Here is a 27,315-nt window from a genome sequence, read left to right as displayed (position 1 = left end):
AAGTTCTTTCTTTTTATAGATCTGGTATGGATTATCTAGCACAAGGGGGATGGAGTATAAAAACAGGGAAGTCTTGCTTCAGTTATACAGAGTACTGGTGAGGCCACACCTGGAATACTGCGTACAGTTTTGGTTTCCATATTTAAACAAAGATATACTTGCTCTCGAGGCAGTTCAGAGAAGGTTCACTCGGTTGATTCCGGAGATGAGGGGGTTGACTTATGAGGAAAGGTTGAGTAGGTTGGGCCTCTACTCATTGGAGTTCAGAAGAATGAGTGGCGATCTTATCGAAACGTATAAGATTGTGAGGGGGCTTGATCGGGTGGATGCGGTGAGGATGTTTCCACTGATGGGTGAGACTAGAACTAGGGGGCATAATCTTAGAATAAGGGGCTGCCGTTTCAAAACTGAGATGAGGAGAAACTTCTTCACTCAGAGGGTAGTAAATCTATGAAATTTGCTACCTCAGAGAGCTGTGGAAGCTGCGACATTAAATAAATTTAAAACAGAGATAGACAGTTTCCTAGCTGATAAGGGAATTAGGGGTTACGGGGAGTGGGCAGGGAAGTGGACGTGAGTCTAAGTTCGGATCAGCCATGATCCTATTGAATGGCGGAGCAGGCCCGAGGGGCCGTATGGCCTACTTATGTTCTTATGTTATGTTCTAACAATATGAAGGGAAAATCCCTGCCCCAACATCTTCTCACATTGTACCAGACACCAATGAAGAAGCGACCACTTGCTGTGTGTCTTCAGTTTGCAAAAAGATTGTGACGTAAGAAAACGACTAGGCACTTGGTCTGAGTATTAAGGCTTTAATCAACTGTTTTTCACATGGAGATCTAGTTGTGTCCTTCACTAGTTCCTGTTAAAGAATGTCCTGAGCAAGCTGGGCCCATGCCCGAGTATTTATACTCTCCCTGGACAGCGCCACCAGCAGGCCGCCCAGTATCATTTCATAAGCCATTTCCACGTGAATGACAAGATTCATGTCAGATTGTATATTATTTCAAAGCACAGCAATATACAGTATACATCAAAAAAAGGATTCAATTTATAATTAGGCTTAGCGTTCATTAACTAAAACTATTTAGGGAGATGATGCTGGTAAAATGTTTTTAACGATTACACAAAAATTACATTTATGGCACTGGCAGCAATAAAATGCTTCCAGTGCGACACTGAGCTTGATGTGCTGAAATGCGTTTTTGATGTTTAAAGCATTTGCACCTGATAGATGGGTTAACCCCATGTGGTGCTGAGCATTTCTGAAAACCGGAACCGCACAGAGTAGAATGAATGTAGAATCAACCCCTCTTTTGTCAGCCTCCCAATCTAGGCACGGCAAGTGTGGCCAAGCAGAAGCTACAGCATTTCCACGGAGATGGAAGGAAAAGTCAAAGGGGAAGGGTCACACTTGGGCTGGCCTTAGCTATAGGAGGCATTGGCAGCGGTTCGCGAGCCAGGCTGCCTACCTAACCTCTCCACAGCACAGGCGTGAAGGCCAGTTGGCTCGGAGATGGGTGGGGGGGGGGGGGGTTATAATTTGCAGGAAGAAAAATTACATTTTAAAAATAAGCCTTTCTTTAAAAATTGATTCAGCCTTTATGCAAACTAAACATAAGGGCTAGATCCCATAATTAAAATCCATACCTGTCCGGTTTCCGTTTGACAAGAGGCTGGTGATGGCACACTAACGGCATTTTATACACACGTGCAATGATGTATGTTGCATTAAACATAAAATGTAAAATTGATGTTGGGATTGGGACTTTGTACATAGTACATTACAACAGTGACTACACTTCAAAAGCACTTCATTGGCTATAAAGCACTTTGGGACGTCCTGAGGTCGTGAAAGGCGCTACAGAAATGCAAGTCTTTTCATATCCACAAAGTATTTCGTGCAGTCAATGCACGATCAATTTGGCCAGTTCTAACTGTATGTGCTTGGGGGTGAGATGGGGAGACATGAAACATCTGCACGGATGCTTGCTGTGAGGTGTTGAAATGGAGCCATTATTCCTGCAGTACTAAGTTAGGGGACCTGGTGTATGATCTACAAGACTGCTAACACACGCACACACACAGGAAACGCTATAAGATGCCTGAACTGGTAATATTTTTAAAGGTTTATCTTTATGGGTGCATTAAATTGACTGCTCCATACGCAATGCTCAACTTGATAACATTCAGCAGTTGGTGCTGTAACGTTGAGCGTGCAAGTGTTAAGCTGTGTCAATTGTCATTCAAAACTGTCGACGTCCACTCAATTTTACTGGAGAGAAAGTGGTTGTACAATGAACTGCTGAGATCAGGAACATCGCTGCAGTGAAAATGGTGTGACGTCGAACTGAAGGTGACCTTCGGAATATTGCTGTGTTAAGATACGAATGAATAAGCTTTGTTGCATAAACAGTCTTCTTCACTGCACTTAAATTTCCTATGTTATTCCACTGAGCAGGTGAGAAGCAGGGTGACTTCTCACAACAGCTGAAGCAGGTACTTTAGTAATGGGCGTTCTCAGCAACAGAGGCCGAAGGTGGTAGCGGAGCTCCAAAAATATTAAATATAGCGCTTCCTCAGGGCTTTTTAAAGGCATACCGCTTTCATGAAAAACTCGTCGTCAATCAATTTCGATTCATTGAGGGAAGTGAGCCGTGCATCATTTCACCACAATATCACATGTAAATAATGCAATGTCTAATTTCGATGGTACTTCTGCCACTAGCTCAAGCATTTGTTAAAAGAAGTTATTTAATGATACTAATGCCCTTTTATCTCCAAACCATGCAGATTAAATCACAAATGTTCCCCAGGTGGGCTGCTACTTTAAAGGGTTGGGTGCTATATCGTACCAAAAGAATGCAATTTTTCGACAACCTGATGGATTTCACGAACACAGACCAGTCGGGATCAGTGAGTGAAGTTAGATCTCAGACAGCAGATAGTTTGCAGTAATATACCTTACAGGCAGCATCGTTTCCACAGGACCTGAATTTGAAACTATAATCAACTTGAAATATGAAAGCGTTATTAAATGCATTCAAATTTTACCATTCTGCCACATTCCAATACTTGGAATACATATTTACAATTTGGAAGTGTGTGTAAGTGACAAGGCGGTCCATCTGGGAAACGACTTAAGTATCTTTAACATATTTCAATAACAGACATCAGAATGAGCTAGGCAATTGCAAGTAAATGGGACAGCCTGTCCCTGCTCATTTTTTCTTCCTTTGTCTCTTTCTTTTCCTATCTGTGTATGTCTGGAATGAAATAGCACCGGTGAGCTGGCAGCCAACTTTGGAGATTGACACAACATCTTGATTTAACTGAGTAGAAAAGTGTGTTTATATCCAATTCTTCCCGTTTCCTTCCTCTGCCTCCCTTTGTTCCTGGACCTGCTTTCTTTCCGTCCTTTCATTTCTGTTGGCCGTTTCCCTATATTTAATTTCTCTTATTTTATTTACCTTCTTCGACCTGTATCATCCAGTTTTGTGTTTCTTCCTACCCCACCCCTTCAGTTTTATACATCCTAAAACACCTAAGAGTAAATATTTCTGCCAAGACTAAATAATTCTCTTACTGAAAACATTGGACAAACCCAGCAGGTGTGGGCTGTAAGCACCGCACTACACGTGACTTTCCAGAAGACTTCAGAATATCTGCTTCTTACCTGCTAGCGGTGGTCCCACAAGTACAGGACAACACTCTATAATGGTGACGAGTCCCACTGCATTGGAGAACCTCTTGGCGCCAACTAGGTCCATCAGCGTTTCGAAGAGAACAGCACTCACCATTCCAAAGGCAAAGCCGAAGAAGATGGCATAGATCACCAGGCCTGTAAAGTTGCTGGCCAGTGGGCACATGATGTGACAGAAGCCATTGTAGAAGACAGCAAAGCTAAAGAAATACTGGATCTTTGGTCTCACCCATCTAGAGTTTGCAAGAAGCCCCATGCTGGGTCTTGCGAACATGTCTACGAAAGCTAGAATGGAGAGCAGGAATGCTGCAGAGTAGTCATCTATGCCCATGTGCTTGGCATAAGGAGTCAAGAACACAATAGGGGAAAAGAAACCAAAAAACATGATGACGTTTCCTGATAAATAGATCAGGAATCCCCGATGTTTGAAGAGGGTGAGATCCAGATGCTTATTAAGTACTTCAAAGACACTCATCCTCTTCTTCTTTGTCTGCAACAGACCATCTCCCACATCTCTGCTCTCATCCGTCTTTAAAGCGGAAAACTGCACTTCTTTTACGTCGCTGGATCTTGTGGGTTGCAGCGGCCTCATCAAGGACCCTGCCACACAGCAGTTCAACAGTACTGCTCCTAGGATAAAGAAACTGCCTCTCCAACCGAAGACATTAATTAAGTACTGATTCAGAGGTGCCAAAGTACTCAGGACCACTGGGCTACCAGCCATAGACAGTCCATTGGCAATGGGGCGCTTCTTGTAAAAGTACTTTCCAATCATAGTTAAGGATGGTTGCAGGTTGAAAGCCAATCCTAGGCCTGAAAAAGTTAAGGAGAACAATATATTTGTTAATCTGTAAATTGGGAATAAAGATCAGTAAAATATATATGGAGTAACCAAAAGGGAGCGGGTTGGAATTAAAAATGCACACAGGTATGAATGGAGAAAGACCAGGACATCAGGAACTGCTATGTCTCTATTCCATAAATCATCACTTCCAAGTCATATAATCCACACGTCAGTTAATTTGTGATATTTTACAGTATTTCACATTTGCACTCCCAATATCATTTTGGCTTGCTTTTGTAACTAAATTGTTTAAAAATTAATGCTATATTGTACAGCTATGAAGACATTCTAATGCTTCATCTCTTCCACCAACATTACAATCCTCCCATTGTAACCCTCCAGAATTCAATACAATAGGAAGAATTGTGCTGTCACTGCATATAGCAGCTTTAGAAGAAGTATCAATTAGAGAATTGCACTGCTGGTGTCACTTCATGCCCTGTAGCATTTTACTTTTACATTTAGATTTTTTGGGGGGTGAAATTCTGCATTCATCAAGGAGAAGGATGTGAGTTTTGCAGAATGAAATGGTTTGTTCATTTTCTGCACTCGGTGTCAGCATTAAGCACAGGTCAGGTACAGCATAGGGCAGGTGCAGAATAAAACTACAGGTGCACAGCCCCGAAGCCGTGCTTTAACCCCCAACCTCAGGACTGCAGTGCCCCATTGCATCAACATGACTTTTCTTCCCGCACTGGCCATCAGTCTGAATGACACTGCGACATTTCCATTCAAAAGCAAGGTACCTCTACGAACTAAAAATAGGCACTGCAACATTTCTTGATGAGAAATGTTGGGTACTAAAGGAATCAAGGGTTATGGGGATAGGATGGGAAATTGGAGTTGATGTAGAAGTTCAGCCATGATCTTATTGAATGGTGGAGCAGGCTCGAGGGGCATATTCACAGAATCACAGAAACCCCACAGTGCAGATATTGCCTACTCCTACTCCGATTTCTTATGTTCTTATATGCCAATAAGTACAATGTTGTGGCAAAGCCACCAAAGAGACTCTCACAGTAACTTGTACAATTGTCTTTAATCATTATTGTTACCTTTTAATGTTTGCCCTGTTTAAACAGCGCGGGATCGATAAAATCACGATCTGACGCGATGACGTCATCACGTGGGTCACGTGACGTTCCCAACGGCGGGAAACGTGATGACGTCATGATGTCAGGGTTGGAGGGCGTTTCCAGTTAGTCCTCGTGGAGTGAGCTAATGTACAGACCTGTTTGGAGTTTCTCCTGCGTTTCTTGTTTTGTAATACTTTCAGTGCATTAAACTAAGTTTGTTAACTACCAGTTTAGTTCACAGTGTTTTTGTTAGGAGTGCACAGACTCCTACAATGTTAAAATTAATTCAGGTATTTGTTATCCATTTGTATTTAGTTAATTGTTTCATTAAATTATTCCTTTTTTCCCTATTCTCTTCAAATTCCACTCACTAATTTAACTCTCTACAATGGTACTATCCTTTGCTCAGGAAGGCAGCCCCACTTAAACCATGGCTACTCCACATATGCTATCAATGGTGGCTAGCCAACTTGCTAAGTGTCATGCTTGGGTATTGGCAGAGGTATCCCAGCAGGTTTTCTCCCTCTCCCTCCCAGAGGTAACGTGAAGGCTGCCAAGTGTAAATATTAATCATGACTGCGATTCATACTCAAGGCTCCTAGCCCAACACTTCAGATTGCAAGTACCAATCTGTTATCAATGCAAGCAGGATGTGGAGACAGTAACATTATCAGAGTGCACAAGGCACATCTTCTAGCTAATGTAGCTGGGCACAGTACTCACCTGCAATGCAGCCTATGCACAAATAAAGCCCAATAATACTGGTGCAAAATGAAGCACTTATCATTCCAACTGCACATAGCAGGCCTCCCCCCATCATCACGGGACGGGATCCGTACTTGTTTACCAAGATGCTGCTTATAGGCCCTACAAGGAACAAAGAGAAAGGGGAAAGGCTGTCATATTCCATTACAAAACAGGTTACTTTTCTGCTCAAAGCCAGTGCAAAGCATTCATAGTCTTGATGATCACTCAAGAAAATGTAAAAGAAAAGTACATCAAACCAAATGCCTTCAATTAGTTCTCATCCAGATCTTCAGTAATATTGGGGTGGTTAAGCAGCTTTCAAAGATGTATCCCACATTGCGTCAACATAGGATGTCTTTTAATGTTAGTTTTTGGAGAAAACAGTTGCACTTTCTATCACATCCACTGGAGAATTACAGCACTGGAATCAAATCAACCCTTTAGACCACCGTATGCGTTTTATTGCATTGTTTTTGGTGTAGTTTTGCTTTCATATCCATTGCATATTGAAGCTGACATGGTTGATTATCAAGTAACCATCTTTCCTTCGGGTGTGACATAGGCAGGGCAAGCACACCCACCCCCCACCCGCCTGATGGAAGGGGTCGGGTCTCGTTTGCCTTCTATCTGTGAGCCGCCCGCACCTTTTGCAGCTACTCACCTGTTGGCCGGGGCGGGAAATCCTTGGCATGTCCACCGCGGAGCCCAGCCCGTGCAGGTAAGTTAAGGGGGGGGGGGGCAGGTTGAGATTGATCACGGCGGAGGGCCGTAGACCTGTTGTGCTCCTCCTGGTCCCGCAGGAATCATTTTGAAACTTTTTTTCCTGAGTGGCTTGCAGTTTAAGAAGCTACTGGTCAGGCCGCTCAGCGCCAATTCCCAATGGGCAAGGCACACACTCTGTCCATTGGGACTTCAAAATTGCACTGGGGTCCTATTGACGTCACTGGCATGGGCTAATGAGGCTCCCACGTGTTTCCAGCACCAACCATTTCAAAGCCACCCCCCAAAATGCCGGAGACCTGGACGCCAGCGGGAACGGGGAAGTGCGTGCTGTGCTGCCATTTTCATTGCGTAACCACCTCCGTTCCTGCCCAACGGGAAGGACAGAAACGTTTTACTACGGGGGGCCATCTTGACTCTCAGGCGGAAAGCTGGCTGGGCCGCGTGCAGGCCACCCACCTGGGAGCTGCGGTACATAGGAACAGGAGGAGGCCATTCAGCCCCTCGAGCCTGTCCTGCCATTTAGTTAGATGATGGCTGATCTGTATCTCTATTCCATTTACCGGCCTTTGCTCCACATCGCTGGATACCCTTACCCAAATAAAGTACAGAGGAAAATTGGATGGGCAATGGCCCCAGTGAGTTTAAGAAGAGCTCCAATGCGCTGATGAGGAAACTCCAGCTCTGAGTGTCCATTTTGTTTGCGGACAATGAGACTGGAAGCCATGTGTGTGCATCAGAACAGTGCCAGGAACTTCCCTGTATCAGAACTGCAGCAAACATGGATTTAACACAACGGTGCACACTCTGTGGCCATTCGGGAAGGAGTGAGATTGTGCTTCCCTCTCTGATGTTATGAATGAAAGTCAAGTTGCATTATTTAAAAGTGAAATCTGGCAGTGCGGTGACCCGCATACCATCACTGTCTCAGGAGTGCTGCGCACTGTCACTACATTGACTTATGCTGAGGCAGTTCGAATATTAATGAACACAAAAGCCTTATTTTAGCTGATGTGTGGAAATACTTCCAGAAGAAAAGGTCTTTTTGATGACTAGACTATGACCATTCATCAACTGTATAACTGCTAGAATCTAGGCTTAAAATAGCTTTCCCTCGGATTTACTTTTTTGGGATTGTTTTTCCCTTAGTGAATTTAAAACAGAAAAAATAAAGCTGCTCCAATTAAAGCCTTCACACGTTCCCGGTCTGCTTCTGATATACAGATGAATAGTCGGGGTATGGTACAGTGTATTACAATCCTACAATAACATTGAGGGGCCTTGGTGATGTCCTGCGAGATGCTACACCTAGTAAAATGCAGCAATACGATTGGTGCGCGATGAGGTAATCGCACTGACGATGGCATCTACTTTTTTATCCACTCTCGTGATGTGGGTGTCGCTGGCAAGGCCCACAAGAAGGTGGTGGTGGGCCACCTTCTTGAACCACTGGGTTGCAGTTTGAAAGGCTTGCTAGGCCCCTTCAGAAGGCAGTCAACCACTTTGGTGTGGGACAGGAATCACATGGAGGCCAGACCAGGCAATGATGGCTTAAAGGATATTGGTGGACCAGTTGGGTGTTTACGACAATCCGACAGCTTCATGATCACTTTTACTGATACCAGCTTTTTATTTCCAGATTTTTAAAATGAGATTCTCAATCTTCCATGGTGGAATTTGAATTCCTATTCTGTGGATTGATTCGGCTAGGAGCTCTTGATTATTAGCCCAGTAACATAACCACTACACTACCCATCGCCCAATTGCAACTGGCTTAAGATGGAATCCAAACTAACAATTAAAAGGAATAAATTGCACTGAACCGGCAGACAATAAACCTTTAAAAAATAAGGACAGAGTTCAGTCACCAGTTTTTAAAGGTGCGCCCTGCATGAGTGGCACAAGATCTACTAAACTGTCTGAACTACAAATATATAAAACCCTGATATAGGAGGCACAATCCAGGCATTGTGAAACTTGCAGGATGCAGGCTGTTAGCATTTATCTCTTGCTTCCACTATCACAAAGCTGCTCATCTCATGTTCGCCTGATCTTGCAGCAAGTGGCTGGATGTAGAGCTTCATCAGTTAAATTTCAGACATCCGGTGCTTGGGTGTGCACTCGAAGTGCCGTAACCTACAGGGCTACGGACCAAGAGCTGGAAGGTGGGATTAGGCTGGATAGCTCTTTGTTGGCCGGCGCGGACACAATGGGCCGAAATGGCCTCCTTCTGTGCTGTAAATTTCTATGATTCTATCATAATATTTACCTGGCGACGCGCTGGGAGCGGGGCTGGTGGCGGGCGGGGGGGCGTTGGGGGGTCGGTAATGCGCGAGAAACCCTGAAGTAGCTGCAGCGCATCGGTCAGTGGCTTGTTCACCCAGCCACTGCATTTGCATCTGACCGCCGGGTTTCCCGGCCAATTAACGCGAGCGGGCATGATGACAACACGCATGGGTCTATTTCAGCTGAGGTGTTTGAAGGAACACTGCAAAGGTGACAGTTGATGGATTGTGGAGGTGGGAGAAAGATAGCGAGCTGCATGCAATGGAGTTTCAACATTCCAAAGCTGCCCCTCGCTATACTGATGCCTCCCTGGACCTCAAGCTGCGAGGTGTAAGGGCCCGCAGGGAGATTTTATTCCCTGCTGATGGGAGGAAAAAGCCAGCCTCACCGACAAAGAAGGCATAGCTGGAGATAGCAGAGGAGGTTAGCAGCAGGAATGTGGTGCCGCGCCCTTGGATACAGTGCAGAAAGCGATTTAGTGACTTCATGAGGGCAGGAAAGGTGAGCACTACGGCACATTCAACTACATCCTGAATGTGTCACCCCAACTCCCTCACTCTGCCTTCCCAAGCCTACTCCTGCACATCACTCCTCACACCAACGTACCTTGCAGGTGCACCCATCTCTCTCAGTCTAAGCACTTCCTCACATCCCCATCTGACCACCCACCACTGACACTCATCTTAATGCAATGTCACGTCTCTCCCTCATAGTCACCCTCAACATGACCACCTGACATCCCAAAGCGCTTTACAACCAATGAAATACTTTTGAAGTGTAGCCACTGTTGTAATGTAGGAAACTAATGCATTTAAGGGGAAGCTAGATAAACACATGAGGAGGAAATGAATAGAAGGATATGCTGATAGGGTGAGATGAAGAGGGGTGGGAGGAGGCTTGTGTGGAGCATAAACACCGGCATAGACCAGCTGGGCTGAATGGCCTTTTTCTGTGTAATTCAATGTAATATGCAATTCTATGTAACCTGCAGTATCCAATGTATGAATGTTTTGTCCAGATCAATAAAATGGGGGGGATCTTGTTGATGGAAAAATGCATTTTAAAAATTGTGCTTTTGAGTTGGAGCTCTAGTGAGTGCCAAGAAGTAAGACGAACATATTTAGAACAACATAGGTTCTGTTTACCTCCATCCAGTTCCTAATTAGAGCCCAGCCAGGGAGGGGCATACGGAGAAGAGGCAGTGGCATGTCCCTGTGGGAGGCGGGAGGGAGGGAAAGAAAACTGTGAGTGCCAGGCCTGGAGAGGGACACCGACTGACCAGGAGGAAGTTGTGCACAAGATCAATTGGCTGGAGAAGTGTCTAGGTCAATCCTGGTAATGAGGGATAAGTTATAATGAAAAATGACCTCAAGTAATAAAAAAGGCTTTTTGATAACCACAGTTGACTCCAGATAACTGCATATCTGATCAAAAGAAAAGAAAGAACTTGCATTTATATAACGCCTTTCACAACCTCAGGACATCCCAAAGCCCTTTACAGTCAATTAAGTACTTTTGAAGTGTAGTCATTGTGGTAATGTGGGAAACCTGGCAGGCAATTTGTGCACAGCAAGCTCCCACAAACAGCAATGTGATAATGAACACATCATTTGTTTTAGTGATGTTGGTTGAGGGATCAATACTGGCCTGCTTGATCTTCCTGGCTGCAGTGCTCCATCTCACCCTCAGTAAGCTCCCCGCTGGAGTGGAGCTAACCTACAGAACAAACGGAAAACTGTTCAACCTCTGTCGCCTCCAGTCCAGATCCAAGGTTGTCCCTTCCTCTGTCATCGAATTACAGTATGCAGATGACGCTTGCGTTTACACACACTCTGCGGCCGAACTCCAAACCATCGTCAACACCTTCACCGAAGCATACAAGAGCATGGGCCTTTCACTAAACATCTGTAAGACAAAGATCCTCTACCAACCTGCCCCCACCACACAGTACTGCTCCCCGATTATCAAAATCCATGACGAGGCCTTGGACAACGTGGACCACTTTTCATACCTCAGGAGCCTACTGTCAACAAGGGCAGACGTCGATGACTAGTGCAGCTTTCGGTCGCCCGAGGAAGACCAGGACCTCAAACCCAGCACCAAGCTCATGGTCTACAGAGCAGTAGTGATACCCGCCCTCCTGTATGCTTCAGAGACATGGACCATGTACAGCAAAGCACTGGAGAGGTACCACCAACGCTGCCTTCGCAAGATCCTGCAAATCCATTGGCAGGATAGGCGCACCAACATCAGTGTTCTCGCTCAAGCCAACATCCCCAGCATCGAAGCTTTGACCACGCTCGATCAGCTCCGATGGACAGGCCACATCATCTGCATGCCCGATACGAGACTCCCAAAGCAAGCGCTCTACTTGGAGCTCCAACACGGCAAGAGAGCCCTAGGTGGGCAGAGGAAACGCTTCAAGGACACCCTCAAAGCCTCCTTGAAAAAGTGCAACATCCCCACCGACACCTGGGAATCCCTGGCCCAAGACCGCACAAAGTGGAGGAGAAGCATCCGGGAAGGTACCGAAAACCTTGAGTCTCTTCGCTGGGAGCAAGCGGAAGTCAAGCGCAAACAGTGGAAGGAGCGCACGTCAACCCAAGCACCCCACCCACCCGCCCCTTCAGCCACCATCTGCCCCACCTGTGACAGAGACTGTAGATCCCGCATTGGACTCATCAGTCACCTGAGAACTCATTTTTAATGTGGAAGCAAGTCATCCTCGGTTCCGAGGAACTGCCTGAGAAGAAGAGAAATACTGGCCAGGACACCAGGAAGAACTCTCCCGTTCTTCTTCGAGTAGTACCATGGGATCTTTCACACCCACCCGAGGAGGGCAGACGGAGCCTCGGTTTAACGTTTCACCCGAAAGATGGCACCTCCGACAGTGCAGCACTTCCTCAGTGCTGCATGTGAAGTGTCAGCCTAGATCCTGTGCTCAAGTCTCTGGATTGGGACTTTAACCCACAACCTTCTGACTAGGGCATTATTCCTATCCATGAAGAGAACTTTGATAGCGTGGATAGGAAAAGACTGTGCGGAATATTCCCCCACCCCCACCCCCCACACCCCCCGAATGGACATCGGATGGTTGGCCGGCAGAATGTGTCAGGTGACTGACTGATAGTCCCGGTCCTGGTGATGAGGGCCGTGTCTCATTAACATCTGGACGATAATACAGAGGGTGCCTGGCGCACACGCCATCCAGTTCAGTCCTAAAATGGTATCGGGGACCTACTGATGGCATAGGCCCCCCTATTTAAATATCTGAATTAGCTGTTCGCCCTCTTTAGGTGGCCATCCCGGCTGCCTATTCGAAAGACCCCAGGAAAATGGAGATGACTGCAGCAACGGGGCGGAGAGTTCGTCCACGCCACGTTCAGGCTGCTACCGCATAAAATGCTTTGCCACAGGGAGTGGGTGAGGCAGAGACTATTGCATCCTTTAAGGGAAAGCAGGACAAATATTTGAAGCAGATGTGGGGCTACGAGGAAAGAGCAGGGCAGTGGGATTAGTTTTGGATTGCAGTAGCAGGCACCGGCACAATGGGCCAAATGGCCTCCTCCTGTGTTGTAAACTGCTATGTTTCTGAGTCCAATGACTGAGAGGCAATCCGACAGAATTCCTATCCAAGCAGATTTAACTCCTTGAAATTTACCATTTGTGAGGCTCAGCCGGCTGAACATACCCAGCCCAGTGCCAAATTTCACCGAGATACAATAGCACATTTTAGTAGGCTAATCGTTTTTGTATAAGTGGTTTCCTGTTACTTTCTCTCCGATTATTTTGTGAATGAATAGCTTAACAGGGCTGCAGTACAAAGATTTTCAAATGAGCCCTTACAGAATCCCTAATCCCGCTGTAATCCCGATCTACAAATGTCAGAAACTGGATCACGACTGCATGGCTTTCAGGTTTGATTTTGTTGCTAAATTTTCAAAGCAAAGTAGGTTTTTGATGCTATTGTGCTAAACTGAATATTCATCACAAAATGTGTCGCAAATAACATGTCAGATTGGACTCAATATTCTGCGGTGGATCAGCAGTTCCAGAAGAAACAGGGACGTTAGAATTGTTTACCCTGCACTCAGGCTACTCCTGCCTTAGCTAGGGCATAACAAAATAGCACAAAGCGAGATTGCAGCGTATCACCGAACCGCTTTTTGAGAAAGAAAGAAAAAAAAAGAAAAGAAAGGAAAAGAAAGGAAAAGAAAGGAAGGAAAAGAAAGGAAGGAAGGAAGGAAAAGAAAGTGGGAGCTTGCTGTGCGCAAATTGGCTGCCGCATTTGCTACATTACAACAGTGACTACACTTCAAAATACTTCTTTGGCTGTAAAGTGCTTTGGGGATATGTTAAGGTCATGAAAGGCGCTATAGAAATGCAAGTCTTTCTTTCCACATATATGTTGGCAGTCACTTCTTTTCCCAGTGCAGATATTAGAAAGATTTTTTCCAATATCTGGGCAGTAAGACTGTCTTTTTAAAGCCTATCCAATTTATGTCTCAAATGTACGGCCATTTGGTGTTAAGCTGTTTAATTCTCCCACATGACAAGAATCGACTCCTCCCTCCGGACCCAGCGAGCTCAGTGCCAGGCCAATTGTTGGCTGCGAGCGCAGCCTCGTAAATGAACTGGGCTGACCACAGGAAATCCTGTACAGTTGGGTTGGCATCCAGTTAAAGTGGCAGGCACAAAGTCCGACACACTTTTGTTCCTGCTACTTTGACTTGGGGATCAGGAAAAGTCACCCTTATCCTGTGTTACAACAGCTGGCTTGAGAAGCTCCTGACCTCACAGGGGCAAAAGTTCTTTGCTGCCAGTTGTATAAAATGAAATTTGGTGATAGATTGCGATCATACTTGTGTGATATTTTGTTGTACATTAGTGAAAATATAAAATCCACTTTCAAATGCAAACCCTGACACTTCTCAAACTTCATTTTTAACCTCTTTAATATTGGCCATAGGACAACTATCCTGTCAGCTCTTAGCTAACATTAAAAAAAGAACCAGCATTTGGACATCAGTGGTTGGAGCAGCTCTCTTTGTCTGGCCAGAGAGTGATGGAGAGCTGGCTCCAAGCAGTTATTGGTCTGAAACCTGTACTAGCAATGTAACCGCACCATAATATTGATACAGACTCATATATCCTTCATTTGCACAGCTAATCTAAAGTGGTGTCACTTAATACCACATATGACGGAAAAGTGTCAGGTTATGGGAGGTTTAAATCTCTATCATTTGAAAGGGAATTCTCTGCTTGGCTATTGCTGCCAAACATTTTTAATCTTGTTTGGAGAAGTAGCCAGGAGACCTATACATCATGTTTCTCATTGCATTCAAGTAGTAATGGCCCAGAAATTCAGGTCGGGGGCTTCCTGCGGGTGCAAGCCCCCGACCTGCACTTACCTAGCGCGCCGGCCGTTGAACTGTGGGCCCCCGTGGGATTCCGATCCTGGGCCTGCTCCAACTGCCGGCACACAGTGCTTGCGTATCCCAGGGGCGCAGTTAGTTCGATGCGTCCCCTGGGATCACGTGAGCCAAGGGGAGCCAATCGGAGCAGGGAATGCTCCATTCATAAGTTTGACAGGAAGGGCTGTCAAAACTTATAAATACTACGGGCCCCAAAACATCACTAAATCTTCAAATAAATTTTAAAAAAACATCACATTTTTAAATAAACTGTAAATTACATGAAATAACTATTTTAAACAATAATTTAAATTTTTGAAAAAAATAATTTTATTTTCTAACGGGGCTAAAAATAAACTTACCTTTCTTTAAATATTTAAAAATAATAAACCTGTGGAAAAAATGTTTTAATTTTAATTAATTCACCACTTACCTTGTAAAAAGCAGGCCTTGTGCCTGCTTTTTACATGTCTAACTTCTGGAGACTTACCTTCTCGGGAAAACCTGCAAAAAAAACGTAAGTTCGATGCGCACGCGCTGCCTCTCCCGCACACGCGTTCAAACTCTGAACCCCTTCGTTCAGGGGAACGGAAGTGCCGGTTTCCCGCGCATGCGCAGTGCATGCAGGAAACCGGCACTTCCATTGGGCTTACGGGTGAGTACCCTGTGTGTACTCACCCGTGGAGACCTGAAGTTCTGGGCCATTGTCTTTGGAGTGTGGACATGACTAAAGATCATCATATGGTGTGTTTGCAAACAAAGAAAAGTGCCAAATACTTTTTTCTGCCTATGGAAGATAGCATTCCTTTAAGAGCTTGCCATTTGAAAAATAATTGCACATTTTATATTATCTTCAATATGTAGGACATTACATGTCCCCAGTCATCAGTTGCAGATTATTTCCTGATATCTTTGGGCTTTTGATGCTAAATTCGTTAATATTCATGTGTGAGCATTCTGACTGTCCCAGCGACATCGCTGTCCTGATGGCATGGAGCCAACACTACTGGTCAGAACCCGCACAAAAAACAAACCCAAAACAGAATGAAATAAATATTGGCTAGGACACTGGGGATAACTCCCCTGCTCTTCTTCAAAATAGTGCCATTGGATCTTTTACATCCACCTGAGAGCAGACGGGGCCTCAGTTTAACATCTCATCCAAAAGACGGCCCCCCCGACAGTGCAGCACTCCGTCAGCACTGCACTGGAGTGTCAGCCTGTATATAATTTGTTTGAAAAGAGGAGAAGGTGATGCTTAGAAGTAATCTGGTCTCGGTTCAGCTGGCAGTCAGCAGTTACAAACCACCTCAACTTTACTCCCGACATCTGTGACTTCATCTGAACCCTTGCTTACCTCATGACCGTACTAGCTACACTGGCCATGCAGCTAGGCTGTGATGACAGGAGACGCTAGGTAACGGAACTTGCAGAGGAGTGGGTGTGGATCACCTGCCTGCCTGATACTGAGGGGGAATAAAGGGCTGGAATTTCTCAATGGGGGCGCGTTGGGAGCGGGACTGCTGGTTGTCGGGTTTTAGTCCCACCCCCAACGACGTCTGGCCAACCCACGCTATTTTCCCTTGATTGACCTTGTTAAGCCCGCCCTGCGGGCTTAGCCAGCCAATTAAGGGAAAGCCGGTGAAAGAGGATGTCAGCGTATGACAGATGAATTGTCATTATTTGACAGCTTTGAGAAGCTGTCAAACACTGACAAACTCTGTTCGAAGGTTAGCCCTTGAACGGAAGACTCACCAAACCTCTCTCCTTAGCAGAAATCAGATGGCTGTTGCATCGGAGAATGTAGCAGCCATTCTGTCATCTCTGCCGTTGAGATGAGGCACCTCCGGATCCCCAAGGGTTGAAGCCTGCAGAAAGAAGCAAAGGTAAGTAAACTTTTTCTAACACTTTACACTCACCTCTCACACTTACCTCTCCACACTTGCACCCATCACTCACCCCCACAGCGGACTTTTCGATCCCTCTCACCCCCCGCAGACCCACTGCTCGCCTCGCTGACCCTGGCGAGGTTCGCAGCCGTTGGGGAGCCCACACTTACAGGGGTAAAATGGGGATAAGCCGCTTAACTAGCTGTTAACTAGCTGTTAACAGGCAGTTACTTGCTGTAATCCCCTTCCCGCCTCGAGGAGATGGGTCCCTGCGTGACTCGGGGACCCGCTTCCCGGGAAGATGGCGCGGAGGCGGGTTGGGAGCGGGTTCGGTACCCGCTCACAGTTTCTGCCATTTCCCCGGCAGTCCCGCCTCCATACCCGCCTCCCCAGGGCTGGCAAAATTCCCCCAAAAGAGTCGATAAGCTTACAACGACTGCACAACAAAAGACCACACCAACGCTGACCCACCTCTTAATCGCTTGTCACAGCTGAACAACTTTGAACGCTAAAATCATCAAGAATGAACTAGAGAATGTGGGTGCAAACGTTGTAAAAATGTTATAGTGTAGCTCTTACTTGTTGATCATTCCTTTCACCTGGTATAAGAGCGGAGAAAGTAAATAACTACCCCAGCGGAGCCACAGATCCTGCTAGCAATCGATCCTGGCAGCACGCAACGAACATCACTTGTGTTCCGCAGGCACATCGCTTCCTACTAACAGAATTCCCGGGGCTACAGTCTTTCACTTCTGTATTTTTCAAAATGTCAGTGAAGCAACCAGATGTGGACGGAATGCAACACCTGGCCTTTCGTATGGGTAGGAAAGGGATGCATCCCTGACTCAAATCCTTTGTAATTCAAGAAGGAGTTCTTCAGCCTTCTCTCTGTGCTTAGATAGTCACTCTGGATTTGTTCCTACGTCTAGATCCATGTCCATAAGTCACTTGGTGATGTCCCTGATGTGGTAAATGCAGTTTTTAACCATTTGGCTATAAATAGCTATTTTTTCCCTGTACAACAACAACTTGTATTTATATAGCGCTTTTAACGTGGTAAAACAGCCCAAGGTGCTTCACAGCAGCATTATGAAACAAAATTTGACACCGAGCCACACAGGGAGATATTAGGATAGGTGACCAAAAGCTTGTTCAAAGAGGCAGGTTTTAAGGAGAGTCTTAAAGTAGGAAAGAGAGGTAGTGAGGCGGAGAGGTTTAGGCAGGGAATTCCAGAGCTTAGGGCCCAGGCAACAGAAGGCACGGCCGCCAATGGTTGAGCGATTATAATTAGGGATGCTCAAGAGTGCAGAATTAGAGGAGCGCAGATATCTCGGGGGGTTGTGGGGCTGAAGGAGATTACAGAGATAGGGAGGGGGCGAGGAGGGATTTGAAAAGAAGGATGAGAATTTTAAAATCGAGGTATTGCTTAACCAGGAGCCAATGTAGGTCAGCAGTAAGAGAAGTAAAAAACATTTTGAAGCAAAAATCACCAAGATAAAATTGTACCATTTTGTCAATTAATTTTTCAGAGTTGAAAGTCCATTGTTGTATTTTAGTAAGTCATGGGTTTACTGGACAATGGATCATCGGACACAAATTTCTCTTCTTCCAAATCTTTCAAAACATCAAAAAAAATACCTGCAGACCAGAGACTGCTACCATTGATTAGTCTCGGTCTCCTGTTCATTGGTGGCAGTATAGTTGCTTGAACAAGATTTTGTTGTATAATGTTTGATTTTATTTTTGTGGTACAGGTACATGGTTCAAAGGAGTTTAAACAGTAAGCGTGGTCGGTATACATGGAGAAAGCAAATCGCAACTTTCGCCCGGGAGTGTAAGTGGGGCCATGATCGGATCATTGAAACATAGCCTGTGAGAGGAGTGCTCACCATGGACCGAATGGCTTTCGTCATTCTGTATTTTCTTATTTTCTCATGCAAGCTGTTGATCCACTCACAAGGGCCTTGAATCCAGAACCTTTGGGTTTAGAGGCAACAATGGATGGAGTACAAATTAAGCCAGTAAATGCTACAAAACAGGGTAGCTTTAAGTTTTTTACAGAGCAGAGCAGCGAGAACCATTTCTGTCACCATTTTAAAGGTGGGCGAATCAAATGCTGCATTCATTGCAAAAATGGAATGGTCTGAAGGCAGATTTAATTCCTTAAAAAATGTATTCTTTTCCAATTCTATAATAATATAATAAAGCAACATCAGACAGTATTCAAAGCTGCTCAGGTAACTTTTGCAGGCTAAGGAACTATTTAGGATTGAAAACAATACAAAACTGCCCGTGTCCTACCTAACTCGCTCCAAGTCCCGTTCACCCATCACCCCTCTGCTCACTGACCTACATTGGCTCGCAGTCTGGCAATGCCTCGATTTCAAAATTCTCATGCTTATGTTCAAAGCCCTCCATGGTCTTGTCCCTCTTTATCTCTGTAGCCTCCTCCAGCTCTACAACCCTCTGAGAGCCCTGCACTCCTCCAATTCTTGCCTTTTGCACATCCCTGATTTTAATCGCTCCACCATTGGCTGCCGTGCCTTCAGCCGCCTTGGCCCCAAGCCCTGGAACTCCTTCACTAAACCTCTCCGCCATGCTTACTCTCGCTAAGTCACTCCTTAAAACCTTTGGCCAACTGTCCTAATATCTCTTTATGTGGCTCGGTGTAAAATTCTGTCTTAAAACACTCCTGTGAAGCGCCTTGCGACGTTTTACTGCATTAAAGGCGCTATATAAATACAATTTGTTGTAATGTGGCCTTGAAATTCCCTGTAATTCTGCATATTGATTCTCCTTTGCAGCTTTTAAGCTGCAAGTATTTTCAAATCAGCTGATATCGGCAAACCATTATTTTTGTACAAGTTCCTAATGCTGAGATACACCAAAGATACACTGTGGATCACAAAAGAATAGATTCCGAGTCCAATTTTTGCATTCGATTCCTCATTGCCTACTCAAAGGCAGAATGGAAGCACTCAGCAATGTGATGAAAGGTTAATGGTGAAGTGCTTTCATGCTATTTTGGATTTAAAACTTGTACAGTCCTAGGCTATAAGTCAGGAGCAGGTATTCTCCTGACTTACAGCCTAGCACTTCATAAGTTTTAAATCCAATTTAAAAGTAGGGGCAATTCTGGGAAAACAAATTGTTTCCAGTGAGGCTGTGATTTAGTGCTTTCAACAGCAAGTTTCTGCAGGCTGTGAGCTCATAGAATTTCAGCAACATGCGTATGTGTCTGTGGAAAGAATTTGAACTCATTAACACTGAGCAAGTGCCAAAGAACAGAGGCTCCTGGCAGCTGTCCCGCTTTTCCAAAACTCGGCTGCCCGTGTCCAAACTCGCACCAAGCCCCGTTCAGCCATCACCGCTGTGCTCGCTGACCTACAATAGCTTCCGGTTAAGCAACGCCTCCATTTTAAAGTTCTCAAACTTGTTTTCAAATCCCTCCTCGCCCCTCCCTATCTCTGTAATCACCTCCAGCCTTACAACCCTCCGAGATCTCTGCGCACCTCCAATTCTGACCTTTTCAGCATCCCTGATTTTAATTGCTCCACCATTGGCGGCCATGCAGTCAGCTGCCTAGGCCCTAAGCTCTGGAGCCCAGCATGTGAGTGCAAAAGACAAGGCTGAAACATTTGCAACCATCTTCAGCCAGAAGTGCCGACTGGATGATCCATATCGGCCTCCTCCTGAGATCCCCACCATCACAGAAGCAAGTCTTCAGCCAATTCGATTCACTCCACGTGATATCAAGAAATGGCTGAGCGCACTGGATACAGCAAAGGCTGTGGGCCCAGACAACATCCCAGCTATCGTGCTGAAGACTTGTGCTCCAGAACTAGCCGCGCCTCTAGCCAAACTGTTCCAGTACAGCTACAACACTGGCATCTATCTGACAATGTGAAAAACTGCCCAGGCATGTCCTGTCCACAGAAAGCAGGACAAATCCAATCCAGCCAATTACCGCTCCATCAGTCTACTCTCAATCATCAGCAAAGTGATGGAAGGTGTCATGGACAGTGCCATCAAGCAGCACTTATTCACCAATAACCTGCTCACTGATGCCCAGTTTGGGTTCCGCTAGGACCACTCTGCTCCCGACCTCATTACAGACTTGGTCCAAACATGGACAAAGTAGCTGAATTCCAGAGGTGCGGTGAGAGTGACTGCCCTTGACATCAAGGCAGCATTTGACCGAGTGTGGCATCAAGGAGCCCTAGTAAAACTGAAGCCAATGGGAATCGGGGGGGAAACTCGCCACTGGCTGGAGTCATACCTTGCACAAAGGAAGATGGTTGTGGTGATTGAAGGTCAATCATCCCAGCTCCAGTACATCGCTGCTGGAGTTCCTCAGGGCAGTGTCCTAGGCCCAACCATCCTCAGCTGCTTCATCAATGACCTTCCCTCCAACATAAGGTCAGAAATGGGGATGTTCGCTGATGACTGCACAGTGTTCAGTGCCATTCACAACTCCTCAGATAATGAAGCAGTCCATGCCTGCAGACGACGTTCAGGCTTGGGCTGATCAGTGGCAGGTAACATTCGCGCCACAGAAGTGCCAGGCAATGACTATCTCCAACACGCAAGAGTCTAACCACTGCCCCTTGACATTCAATGGCACGACTGTCACCGAATCACCCACCATCAACATCCTGGGGGTCACCATTGACCAGAAACTTAACTGGATCAGCCACATAAATACGGTGGCAACAAGAGCAGGTCAGAGGCTAGGTATTCTGCAGTGAGTGTCTCACCTCCTGTCTCCCCAAAGCCTTTCTACCATCTACAAAGCACAAGTAAGGAGTGTGATGGAATACTCTCCACTTGCCTGGATGAGTGCAGCTCCAACAACATTCAAGAAGCTCAACACCATCCAGGACAAAGCAGCCTGTTTGATTGGCACCCCATCCACCACCTTAAACATTCACTCCCTCCACCACCGGCGCACCGTGACTGCAGTGTGTACCATTTAGAAGATGCACTGCAGCAACTCGCCAAGGCTTCTTCAGCAGCACCTCTCAAACCCACAACCTCTTCCACCTAGAAGGACAAGGGCAGCAGGCGCATGGGAACACCACCACCTCCAAGTTCCCCTCCAAGTCACACACCATCCTGACTTGGAAGTATATCGCCGACCCTTCGTCGTCGCTGGGTCAAAATCCTGGAACTCCCTCCCTAACCTTCACCACACGGACTGCAGTGGTTCAAGAAGGCGGCTCACCACCATTTTCTCAAGGGCAATTAGGGATGGGCAATAAATGCTGGCCTTGCCAGCGACGCCCACATCCCATCAACGAATAAAAAATTCCCTCCCTAAACGTTTCTGCCTCTCTTTCCTTCTTTACGAGGCTCTATAAAACCTACCTCTTTTTTGTGCTATTATCTCCTTATGTGGCTCGGTGTCAAATTTTATTGGTAACACTCCTGTGAAAAGCCTTGGGACATTTTACTACGTTAAAGGCACTATATAAATGCAAGCTGTTATTTAAGCAATTTAGCACCAATTAAACTGGTGGCAAGGTAGGGCAGAGGGTGGGGTGGGGGGGGGGGGAGTGTCTGGCAGGAGGATATTTCAACCTACACAATCATATAATTTATTTGTATTCATTCTTGGAATGTGGGCGTTGCTGGCAAGGCCAGCATTTATTGCCCATCCCTAGTTGCCCTTGAGAAGGTGATCATGGGCCTTCTTCTTGAACCGCTGCGGTCCGTGTGGTGAATATACGCCCACAGTGCTGTTAGGGAGGCAGTTCCAGGATTTTGGCCCAGGAATGATGGAGGAACGGTGATATATGCCCAAGTCGGGATGGTGTGTGACTTGAAGGGGAAATTGGAGGTGGTGGTGTTCCCAAGCGCCTGCTGCCCTTGTCCTTGTAGGTGGTGGAGGTGGCGGGTTTGGGGGGAGGTGCTGTCGTAGGCTGGAATTCTCACTTGTGCAGTTCCTGGAGATGCACTCTACTGATAACTGAGGTGTGTGTGTGTGTGTGGGACCGGAGGGACGGGGAACAAGGGAAGGAGACACTAGCAAAAAGAGTGGATTGAAGGGGGCAAAGTATCAATTCCTTGTAGAATAGAATAGTACAGCATAGAAAGAGGCTATTCGGCCCATCGAGACTGCGCCGGTTCTTTCGAAGAGCAGAACAGCTTAGCAGATCTCCTTGCTTTAAGTACAGCTCGTGCCTCAATACCTGACCTATGCTTCTGTACCATCTGTTTCCTCCTCATTCAATTTTTGGTCAGATTTTCTCCATTAACCTTCTTTTCACTGCCCCCGCTCTTCTCATCCTGCCCCCACTCCAGCCCTCAATATGTAACGTAGCATTCGTAACAAAATAGACGAGTTAATGGCACAAATAACTACATATGGGTATGATCTTGCGGCCATTACAGAAACATGGCTGCAGGGTGACAATGCCTGGGAATTAAACATACCAGGTTATTTAACGATCAGGAAGGACAGGCAGGAAGGAAGGGGAGGTGGGGTGGCTATGTTAATAAAGGAAGGAATCACTGTAATACAGAGAAATGATATTGGGTCAAAAGATCAGGATAATGAAACAGTTTGGGTGGAGGTAAGGAATAATAAGGGGAAAAAAACACTAGTGGGCATAGTCTATAGGCCTCCGAACAGTTGCAACTCTGTTGGACGGAGTATCAATCAGGAAATAGTTGAGGCTTGTAATAAGGGAGCATCTATAATTATGGGGGATTTTAACTATCATATTAATTGGACAAATCAAATTGGGCAGGGCTGCCTTGAGGATGAGTTCATTGAGTGCATTAGGGATGGGTTTCTTGAGCAGTATGTAACTGAACCGACCAGGGGGCAAGCAACCTTAGATCTGGTCCTGTGTAACGAGACAGGATTAATTAAAAATGTCCTAGTAAAGGATCCCCTTGGAATGAGTGACCATAACATGGTTGAATTCCATATTCAATTAGAGGGTGAGAAGGTTGGATCTCAAACAAGCATGCTAAGCTTGAATAAAGGAGACTATGAAGGTATGAGAGCGGAATTGAGTAGAATGGATTGGGAAAATAGATTAAAGGGTAAGACGATACATGATCAGTGGTGTACATTTAAGGAGTTATTTTACAACTTCCAAAAAATATATATTCCACTGAGAAGAAAAGGGTGTAAAAGAAAAGACAGCCATCCGTGGCTAAGTAAAGAAATTAAGGATAGTATTCGACTAAAAACAAGGGCATATAAGGTAGCCAAATCTAGTGGGAGGATACAGGATTGGGAAAACTTTAAAAGACAGCAAAAAATAACAAAAAGATTGATTAAGAAAGGGAAGGTAGATTATGAAAGTAAATTAGCAAAAAATATAAAAACAGATAGTAAGAGTTTTTATAGTTATATAAAAAGAAAAAGGGTGGCTAAAGTAAATGTTGGTCCCTTAGAGGATGAGACCGGGAAATTAATGGTGGGAAATATGGAGATGGCAAAAACACTGAATTAATATTTTGTATCAGTCTTTACAGTAGAAGACACTAAGAATATCCCAACACTGGACAAACAGGGGGCTATAGGGGGGTAGGAGCTAAACACGATCAAAATCACTAAGGAAGTGGTACTCGGTAAAATAATGGGACTCAAGGCGGATAAATCACCTGGACCTGATGGCTTACATCCTAGGGTCTTGAGGGAAGTGGCGGTAGGGATTGTGGATGCATTGGTAATAATTTTCCATAATTCCCTGGACTCAGCAAAGGTCCCGGCAGACTGGAAAACTGCTAATGTAACGCCCTTATTTAAAAAGGGCAGTAGACAGAAGGCTGGAAACTATAGACCGGTTAGCCTAACATCTGTGGTAGGTAAAATATTGGAGTCCATTATTAAGGAGACAGTAACAGGACATTTGGATACTCATAATTTAATAGGACAAAGTCAGCATGGTTTTATGAAGGGGAAGTCATGTTTGACAAATTTGCGGGAGTTCTTTGAGGAAGTAACATATAGGGTGGATAAAGGGGAACCAGTGGACGTAATGTATTTAGACTTCCAAAAGGCATTTGACAAGGTGCCACACAAAAGATTATTGCTTAAGATAAAAATTCACGGGATTGGGGGTAATATTCTGGCATGGATAGAGGATTGGCTATCTAACAGAAGGCAGAGAGTTGGGATAAATGGTTCATTCTCGGACTGGCAATCAGTAACCAGTGGTGTTCCACAGGGGTCAGTGCTGGGTCCCCAACTCTTTACAATCTATATTAACGATTTGGAGGAGGGGACCGAGTGTAACATATCAAAGTTTGCAGATGATACTAAGATGGGAGGGAAAGTAGTGAGTGAGGAGGACATAAAAAACCTGCAAGGGGACATAGACAGGCTAAGTAAGTGGGCAGAGATTTGGCAGATGGAATACAATACTGGAAAGTGTGAGGTTATGCACTTTGGCAGGAAAAATCGTAGAGCAAGTTATTATCTTAATGGCAAGAAACTGGAAAGTACTGAAGTACAAAGGGATCTGGGGGTCCTGGTGCACGAAACTCAAAAGGTTAGTATGCAGGTGCAGCAAGTGATTAAGAAGGCCAATGGAATGTTGGCTTTCATTGCTAGGGGGATAGAATATAAAAATAGGGAGGTATTGCTTCAGTTGTACAGGGTATTGGTGAGACCGCACCTGGAATACTGCGTACAGTTTTGGTGTCCATACTTAAGAAAGGACATACTTGCTCTCGAGTCAGTACAAAGAAGGTTCACTCGGTTAATCCCGGGGATGAGGGGATGGACATATGAGGAGAGGTTGAGTAGATTGGGACTCTACTCATTGGAGTTCAGAAGAATGAGAGGCGATCTTATTGAAACATATAAGATTGTGAAGGGGTTGGATCGGGTGGATGCGGGGAGGATGTTCCCGATGATGGGTGAAACTAGAACTAGGGGGCATAGTCTTAGAATAAGGGGCTGCTCTTTCAAAACTGAGATGAGGAGGAACTACTTCACTCAGAGGGTGGTAGGTCCATGGAATATGCTGCCCCAAAAAGCTGTAGAAGCTACATCATTACATAAATTTAAAACAGAAATAGACAGTTTCCTAGAAGTGAAGGGAATTAAGGGTTACGGGGAGCGGGCAGGAATTTGGACATGAGTCTAGGTTCGGAATGGTCATGGCCCTGTGGGTAGCGGAGCGGGCCCAGGGGCCGTGTAGCCTGATCCTGCTCCTATTTTGTGTGTCTAATTCTGTTAGATTCAGGAGATGGTTCTGTGATAGTGGATTGGCGGTTAGGATCAGATCAGCCATGATCTTATTGAATGGCGGAGCAGGCTCGAGGGGCCGATTGGCCTACTCCTGCTCCTATTTCTTATGTTCTTATGCTGGGGAACAGCTATACTTGGTGGCAGAATGCTTCTGGGACTTTAAACCAAGTGGTCATTTTACTCCTTTTTTTTTAAAAAGAAAAGATCTCCTGCTCATAAAAATGGAGGATTTCATTTGGTGATATGTGCCAGGGTACCACATCCCACTACATGCAACAAGTGACTGATATATTGTTCCTGAATGCAGATAAATGTGACCACACAGTAAAGATATTGGGGTAAATTTTCAGTTCCAGTTGTGCCGGTAAATGGGTAGCGGCGGATTGGCTGCCCGTTATTGACCCTGCTCGAATCCCCAAGCGTGGAAAATCTACCCCATGTTGTCTTTTTCCCTCAGTTTTGTCACAATTATTTCCATTTATTGAAGGCTGATGTGTGATCTACAGTCCCTGGTTGTCTTTAAGTCCATCACCCAGATGGCCATTATTCATGTCAGAGGCTTCACAGTTCCTGTCAGAAAGCTGTTCGACCACAGACAGCATCACAGCAAATCCTAGGAACAGAGGAACATAGGAACAAGGAGGAGGCCATTCAGCCCCTCGAGCCTCCTTCGCCATTCAATGAGATCATGGCTGACCTGCGACCTAACTCCATATTTGCTGCCTTTACCTCATATTCCCTTAATACCTTTGGTTAACAAAAATCTAACAATCTGAGATTTAAAATTAACAATTGATCTAGCATCAATTGCTGTTTGCGGAAGAGAGTTCCAAACTTCTACCACCCCTTTTGTGTAGAAGTGTTTCCTAATTTCACTCCTGAAAAGGTCTGCCTCTATTTTTTAGACTATGCCCCCTAGTCCTAGAATCCCCAACCAGCGGAAATAGTTTCTCTCTATCTACCCTATCAGTTTCCTTTAATATCTTGAAAACCTTGATCCTGTCTTTGTCCAACATATGCACTTTCAACTGGATCATTGGATTGCAAACAGAAGTGGGAATCCTAACTGATCCTCCACACTCTGACTCAGTGGCACTGAGGTCAATGCTAGTGGCCATAAATGCTGCTCTGACTGTGATCAACTAACTCAGCACAAACTGGGGCTAAAACGTGGGACCTTCCTGTTCTGTGGCATTCGGTAACTCATTGGAGGAACTCACTAAGCCATTGGGATCTCAAGATGCTGCTGAGTTCACTGGAATTCTGGGTATGGGGATCTTTCCAAGTGAAGATATTGGCACCATTAATCAATTAGAAACATAGAAACATAGAAGATAGGAGCAGGAGTAGGCCATTCGGCCCCTCGAGCCTGTTCCGCCATTTAATGAGATCATGGCTGATCATCCAAATTCAGTACCC

At 45.4% G+C, this 27,315-nt stretch overlaps 1 protein-coding gene across 3 annotated transcripts in view; it reads right to left on the bottom strand.

Annotated features, from left to right (window-relative positions):
• Nucleotides 1-27,315, bottom strand: part of LOC147106368 (monocarboxylate transporter 2) — a 200,923-nt gene that overhangs the window by 29,920 nt on the left and 143,688 nt on the right. For all 3 annotated transcript variants that reach the window (XM_086009417.1, XM_086009415.1, XM_086009416.1), the window contains exons 3-4: nucleotides 6,350-6,493; nucleotides 3,680-4,519 (exon numbers count right to left, since the gene is read on the bottom strand). In XM_086009417.1, the coding sequence (XP_085865543.1) occupies nucleotides 3,680-4,519; nucleotides 6,350-6,493 (984 nt within the window). The remainder of the gene's footprint in view (nucleotides 1-3,679; nucleotides 4,520-6,349; nucleotides 6,494-27,315) is intronic.

This window comes from Somniosus microcephalus, chromosome 16 (assembly GCF_052327205.1).
Source record: "Somniosus microcephalus isolate GS21.2 chromosome 16, FLI_Smic_1.0, whole genome shotgun sequence".
NCBI classification, from domain to species: Eukaryota; Metazoa; Chordata; class Chondrichthyes; order Squaliformes; family Somniosidae; genus Somniosus; species Somniosus microcephalus.
Note: the sequence above shows the minus strand (reverse complement) of the source record. Positions and strands in the feature narration are given on the sequence as shown.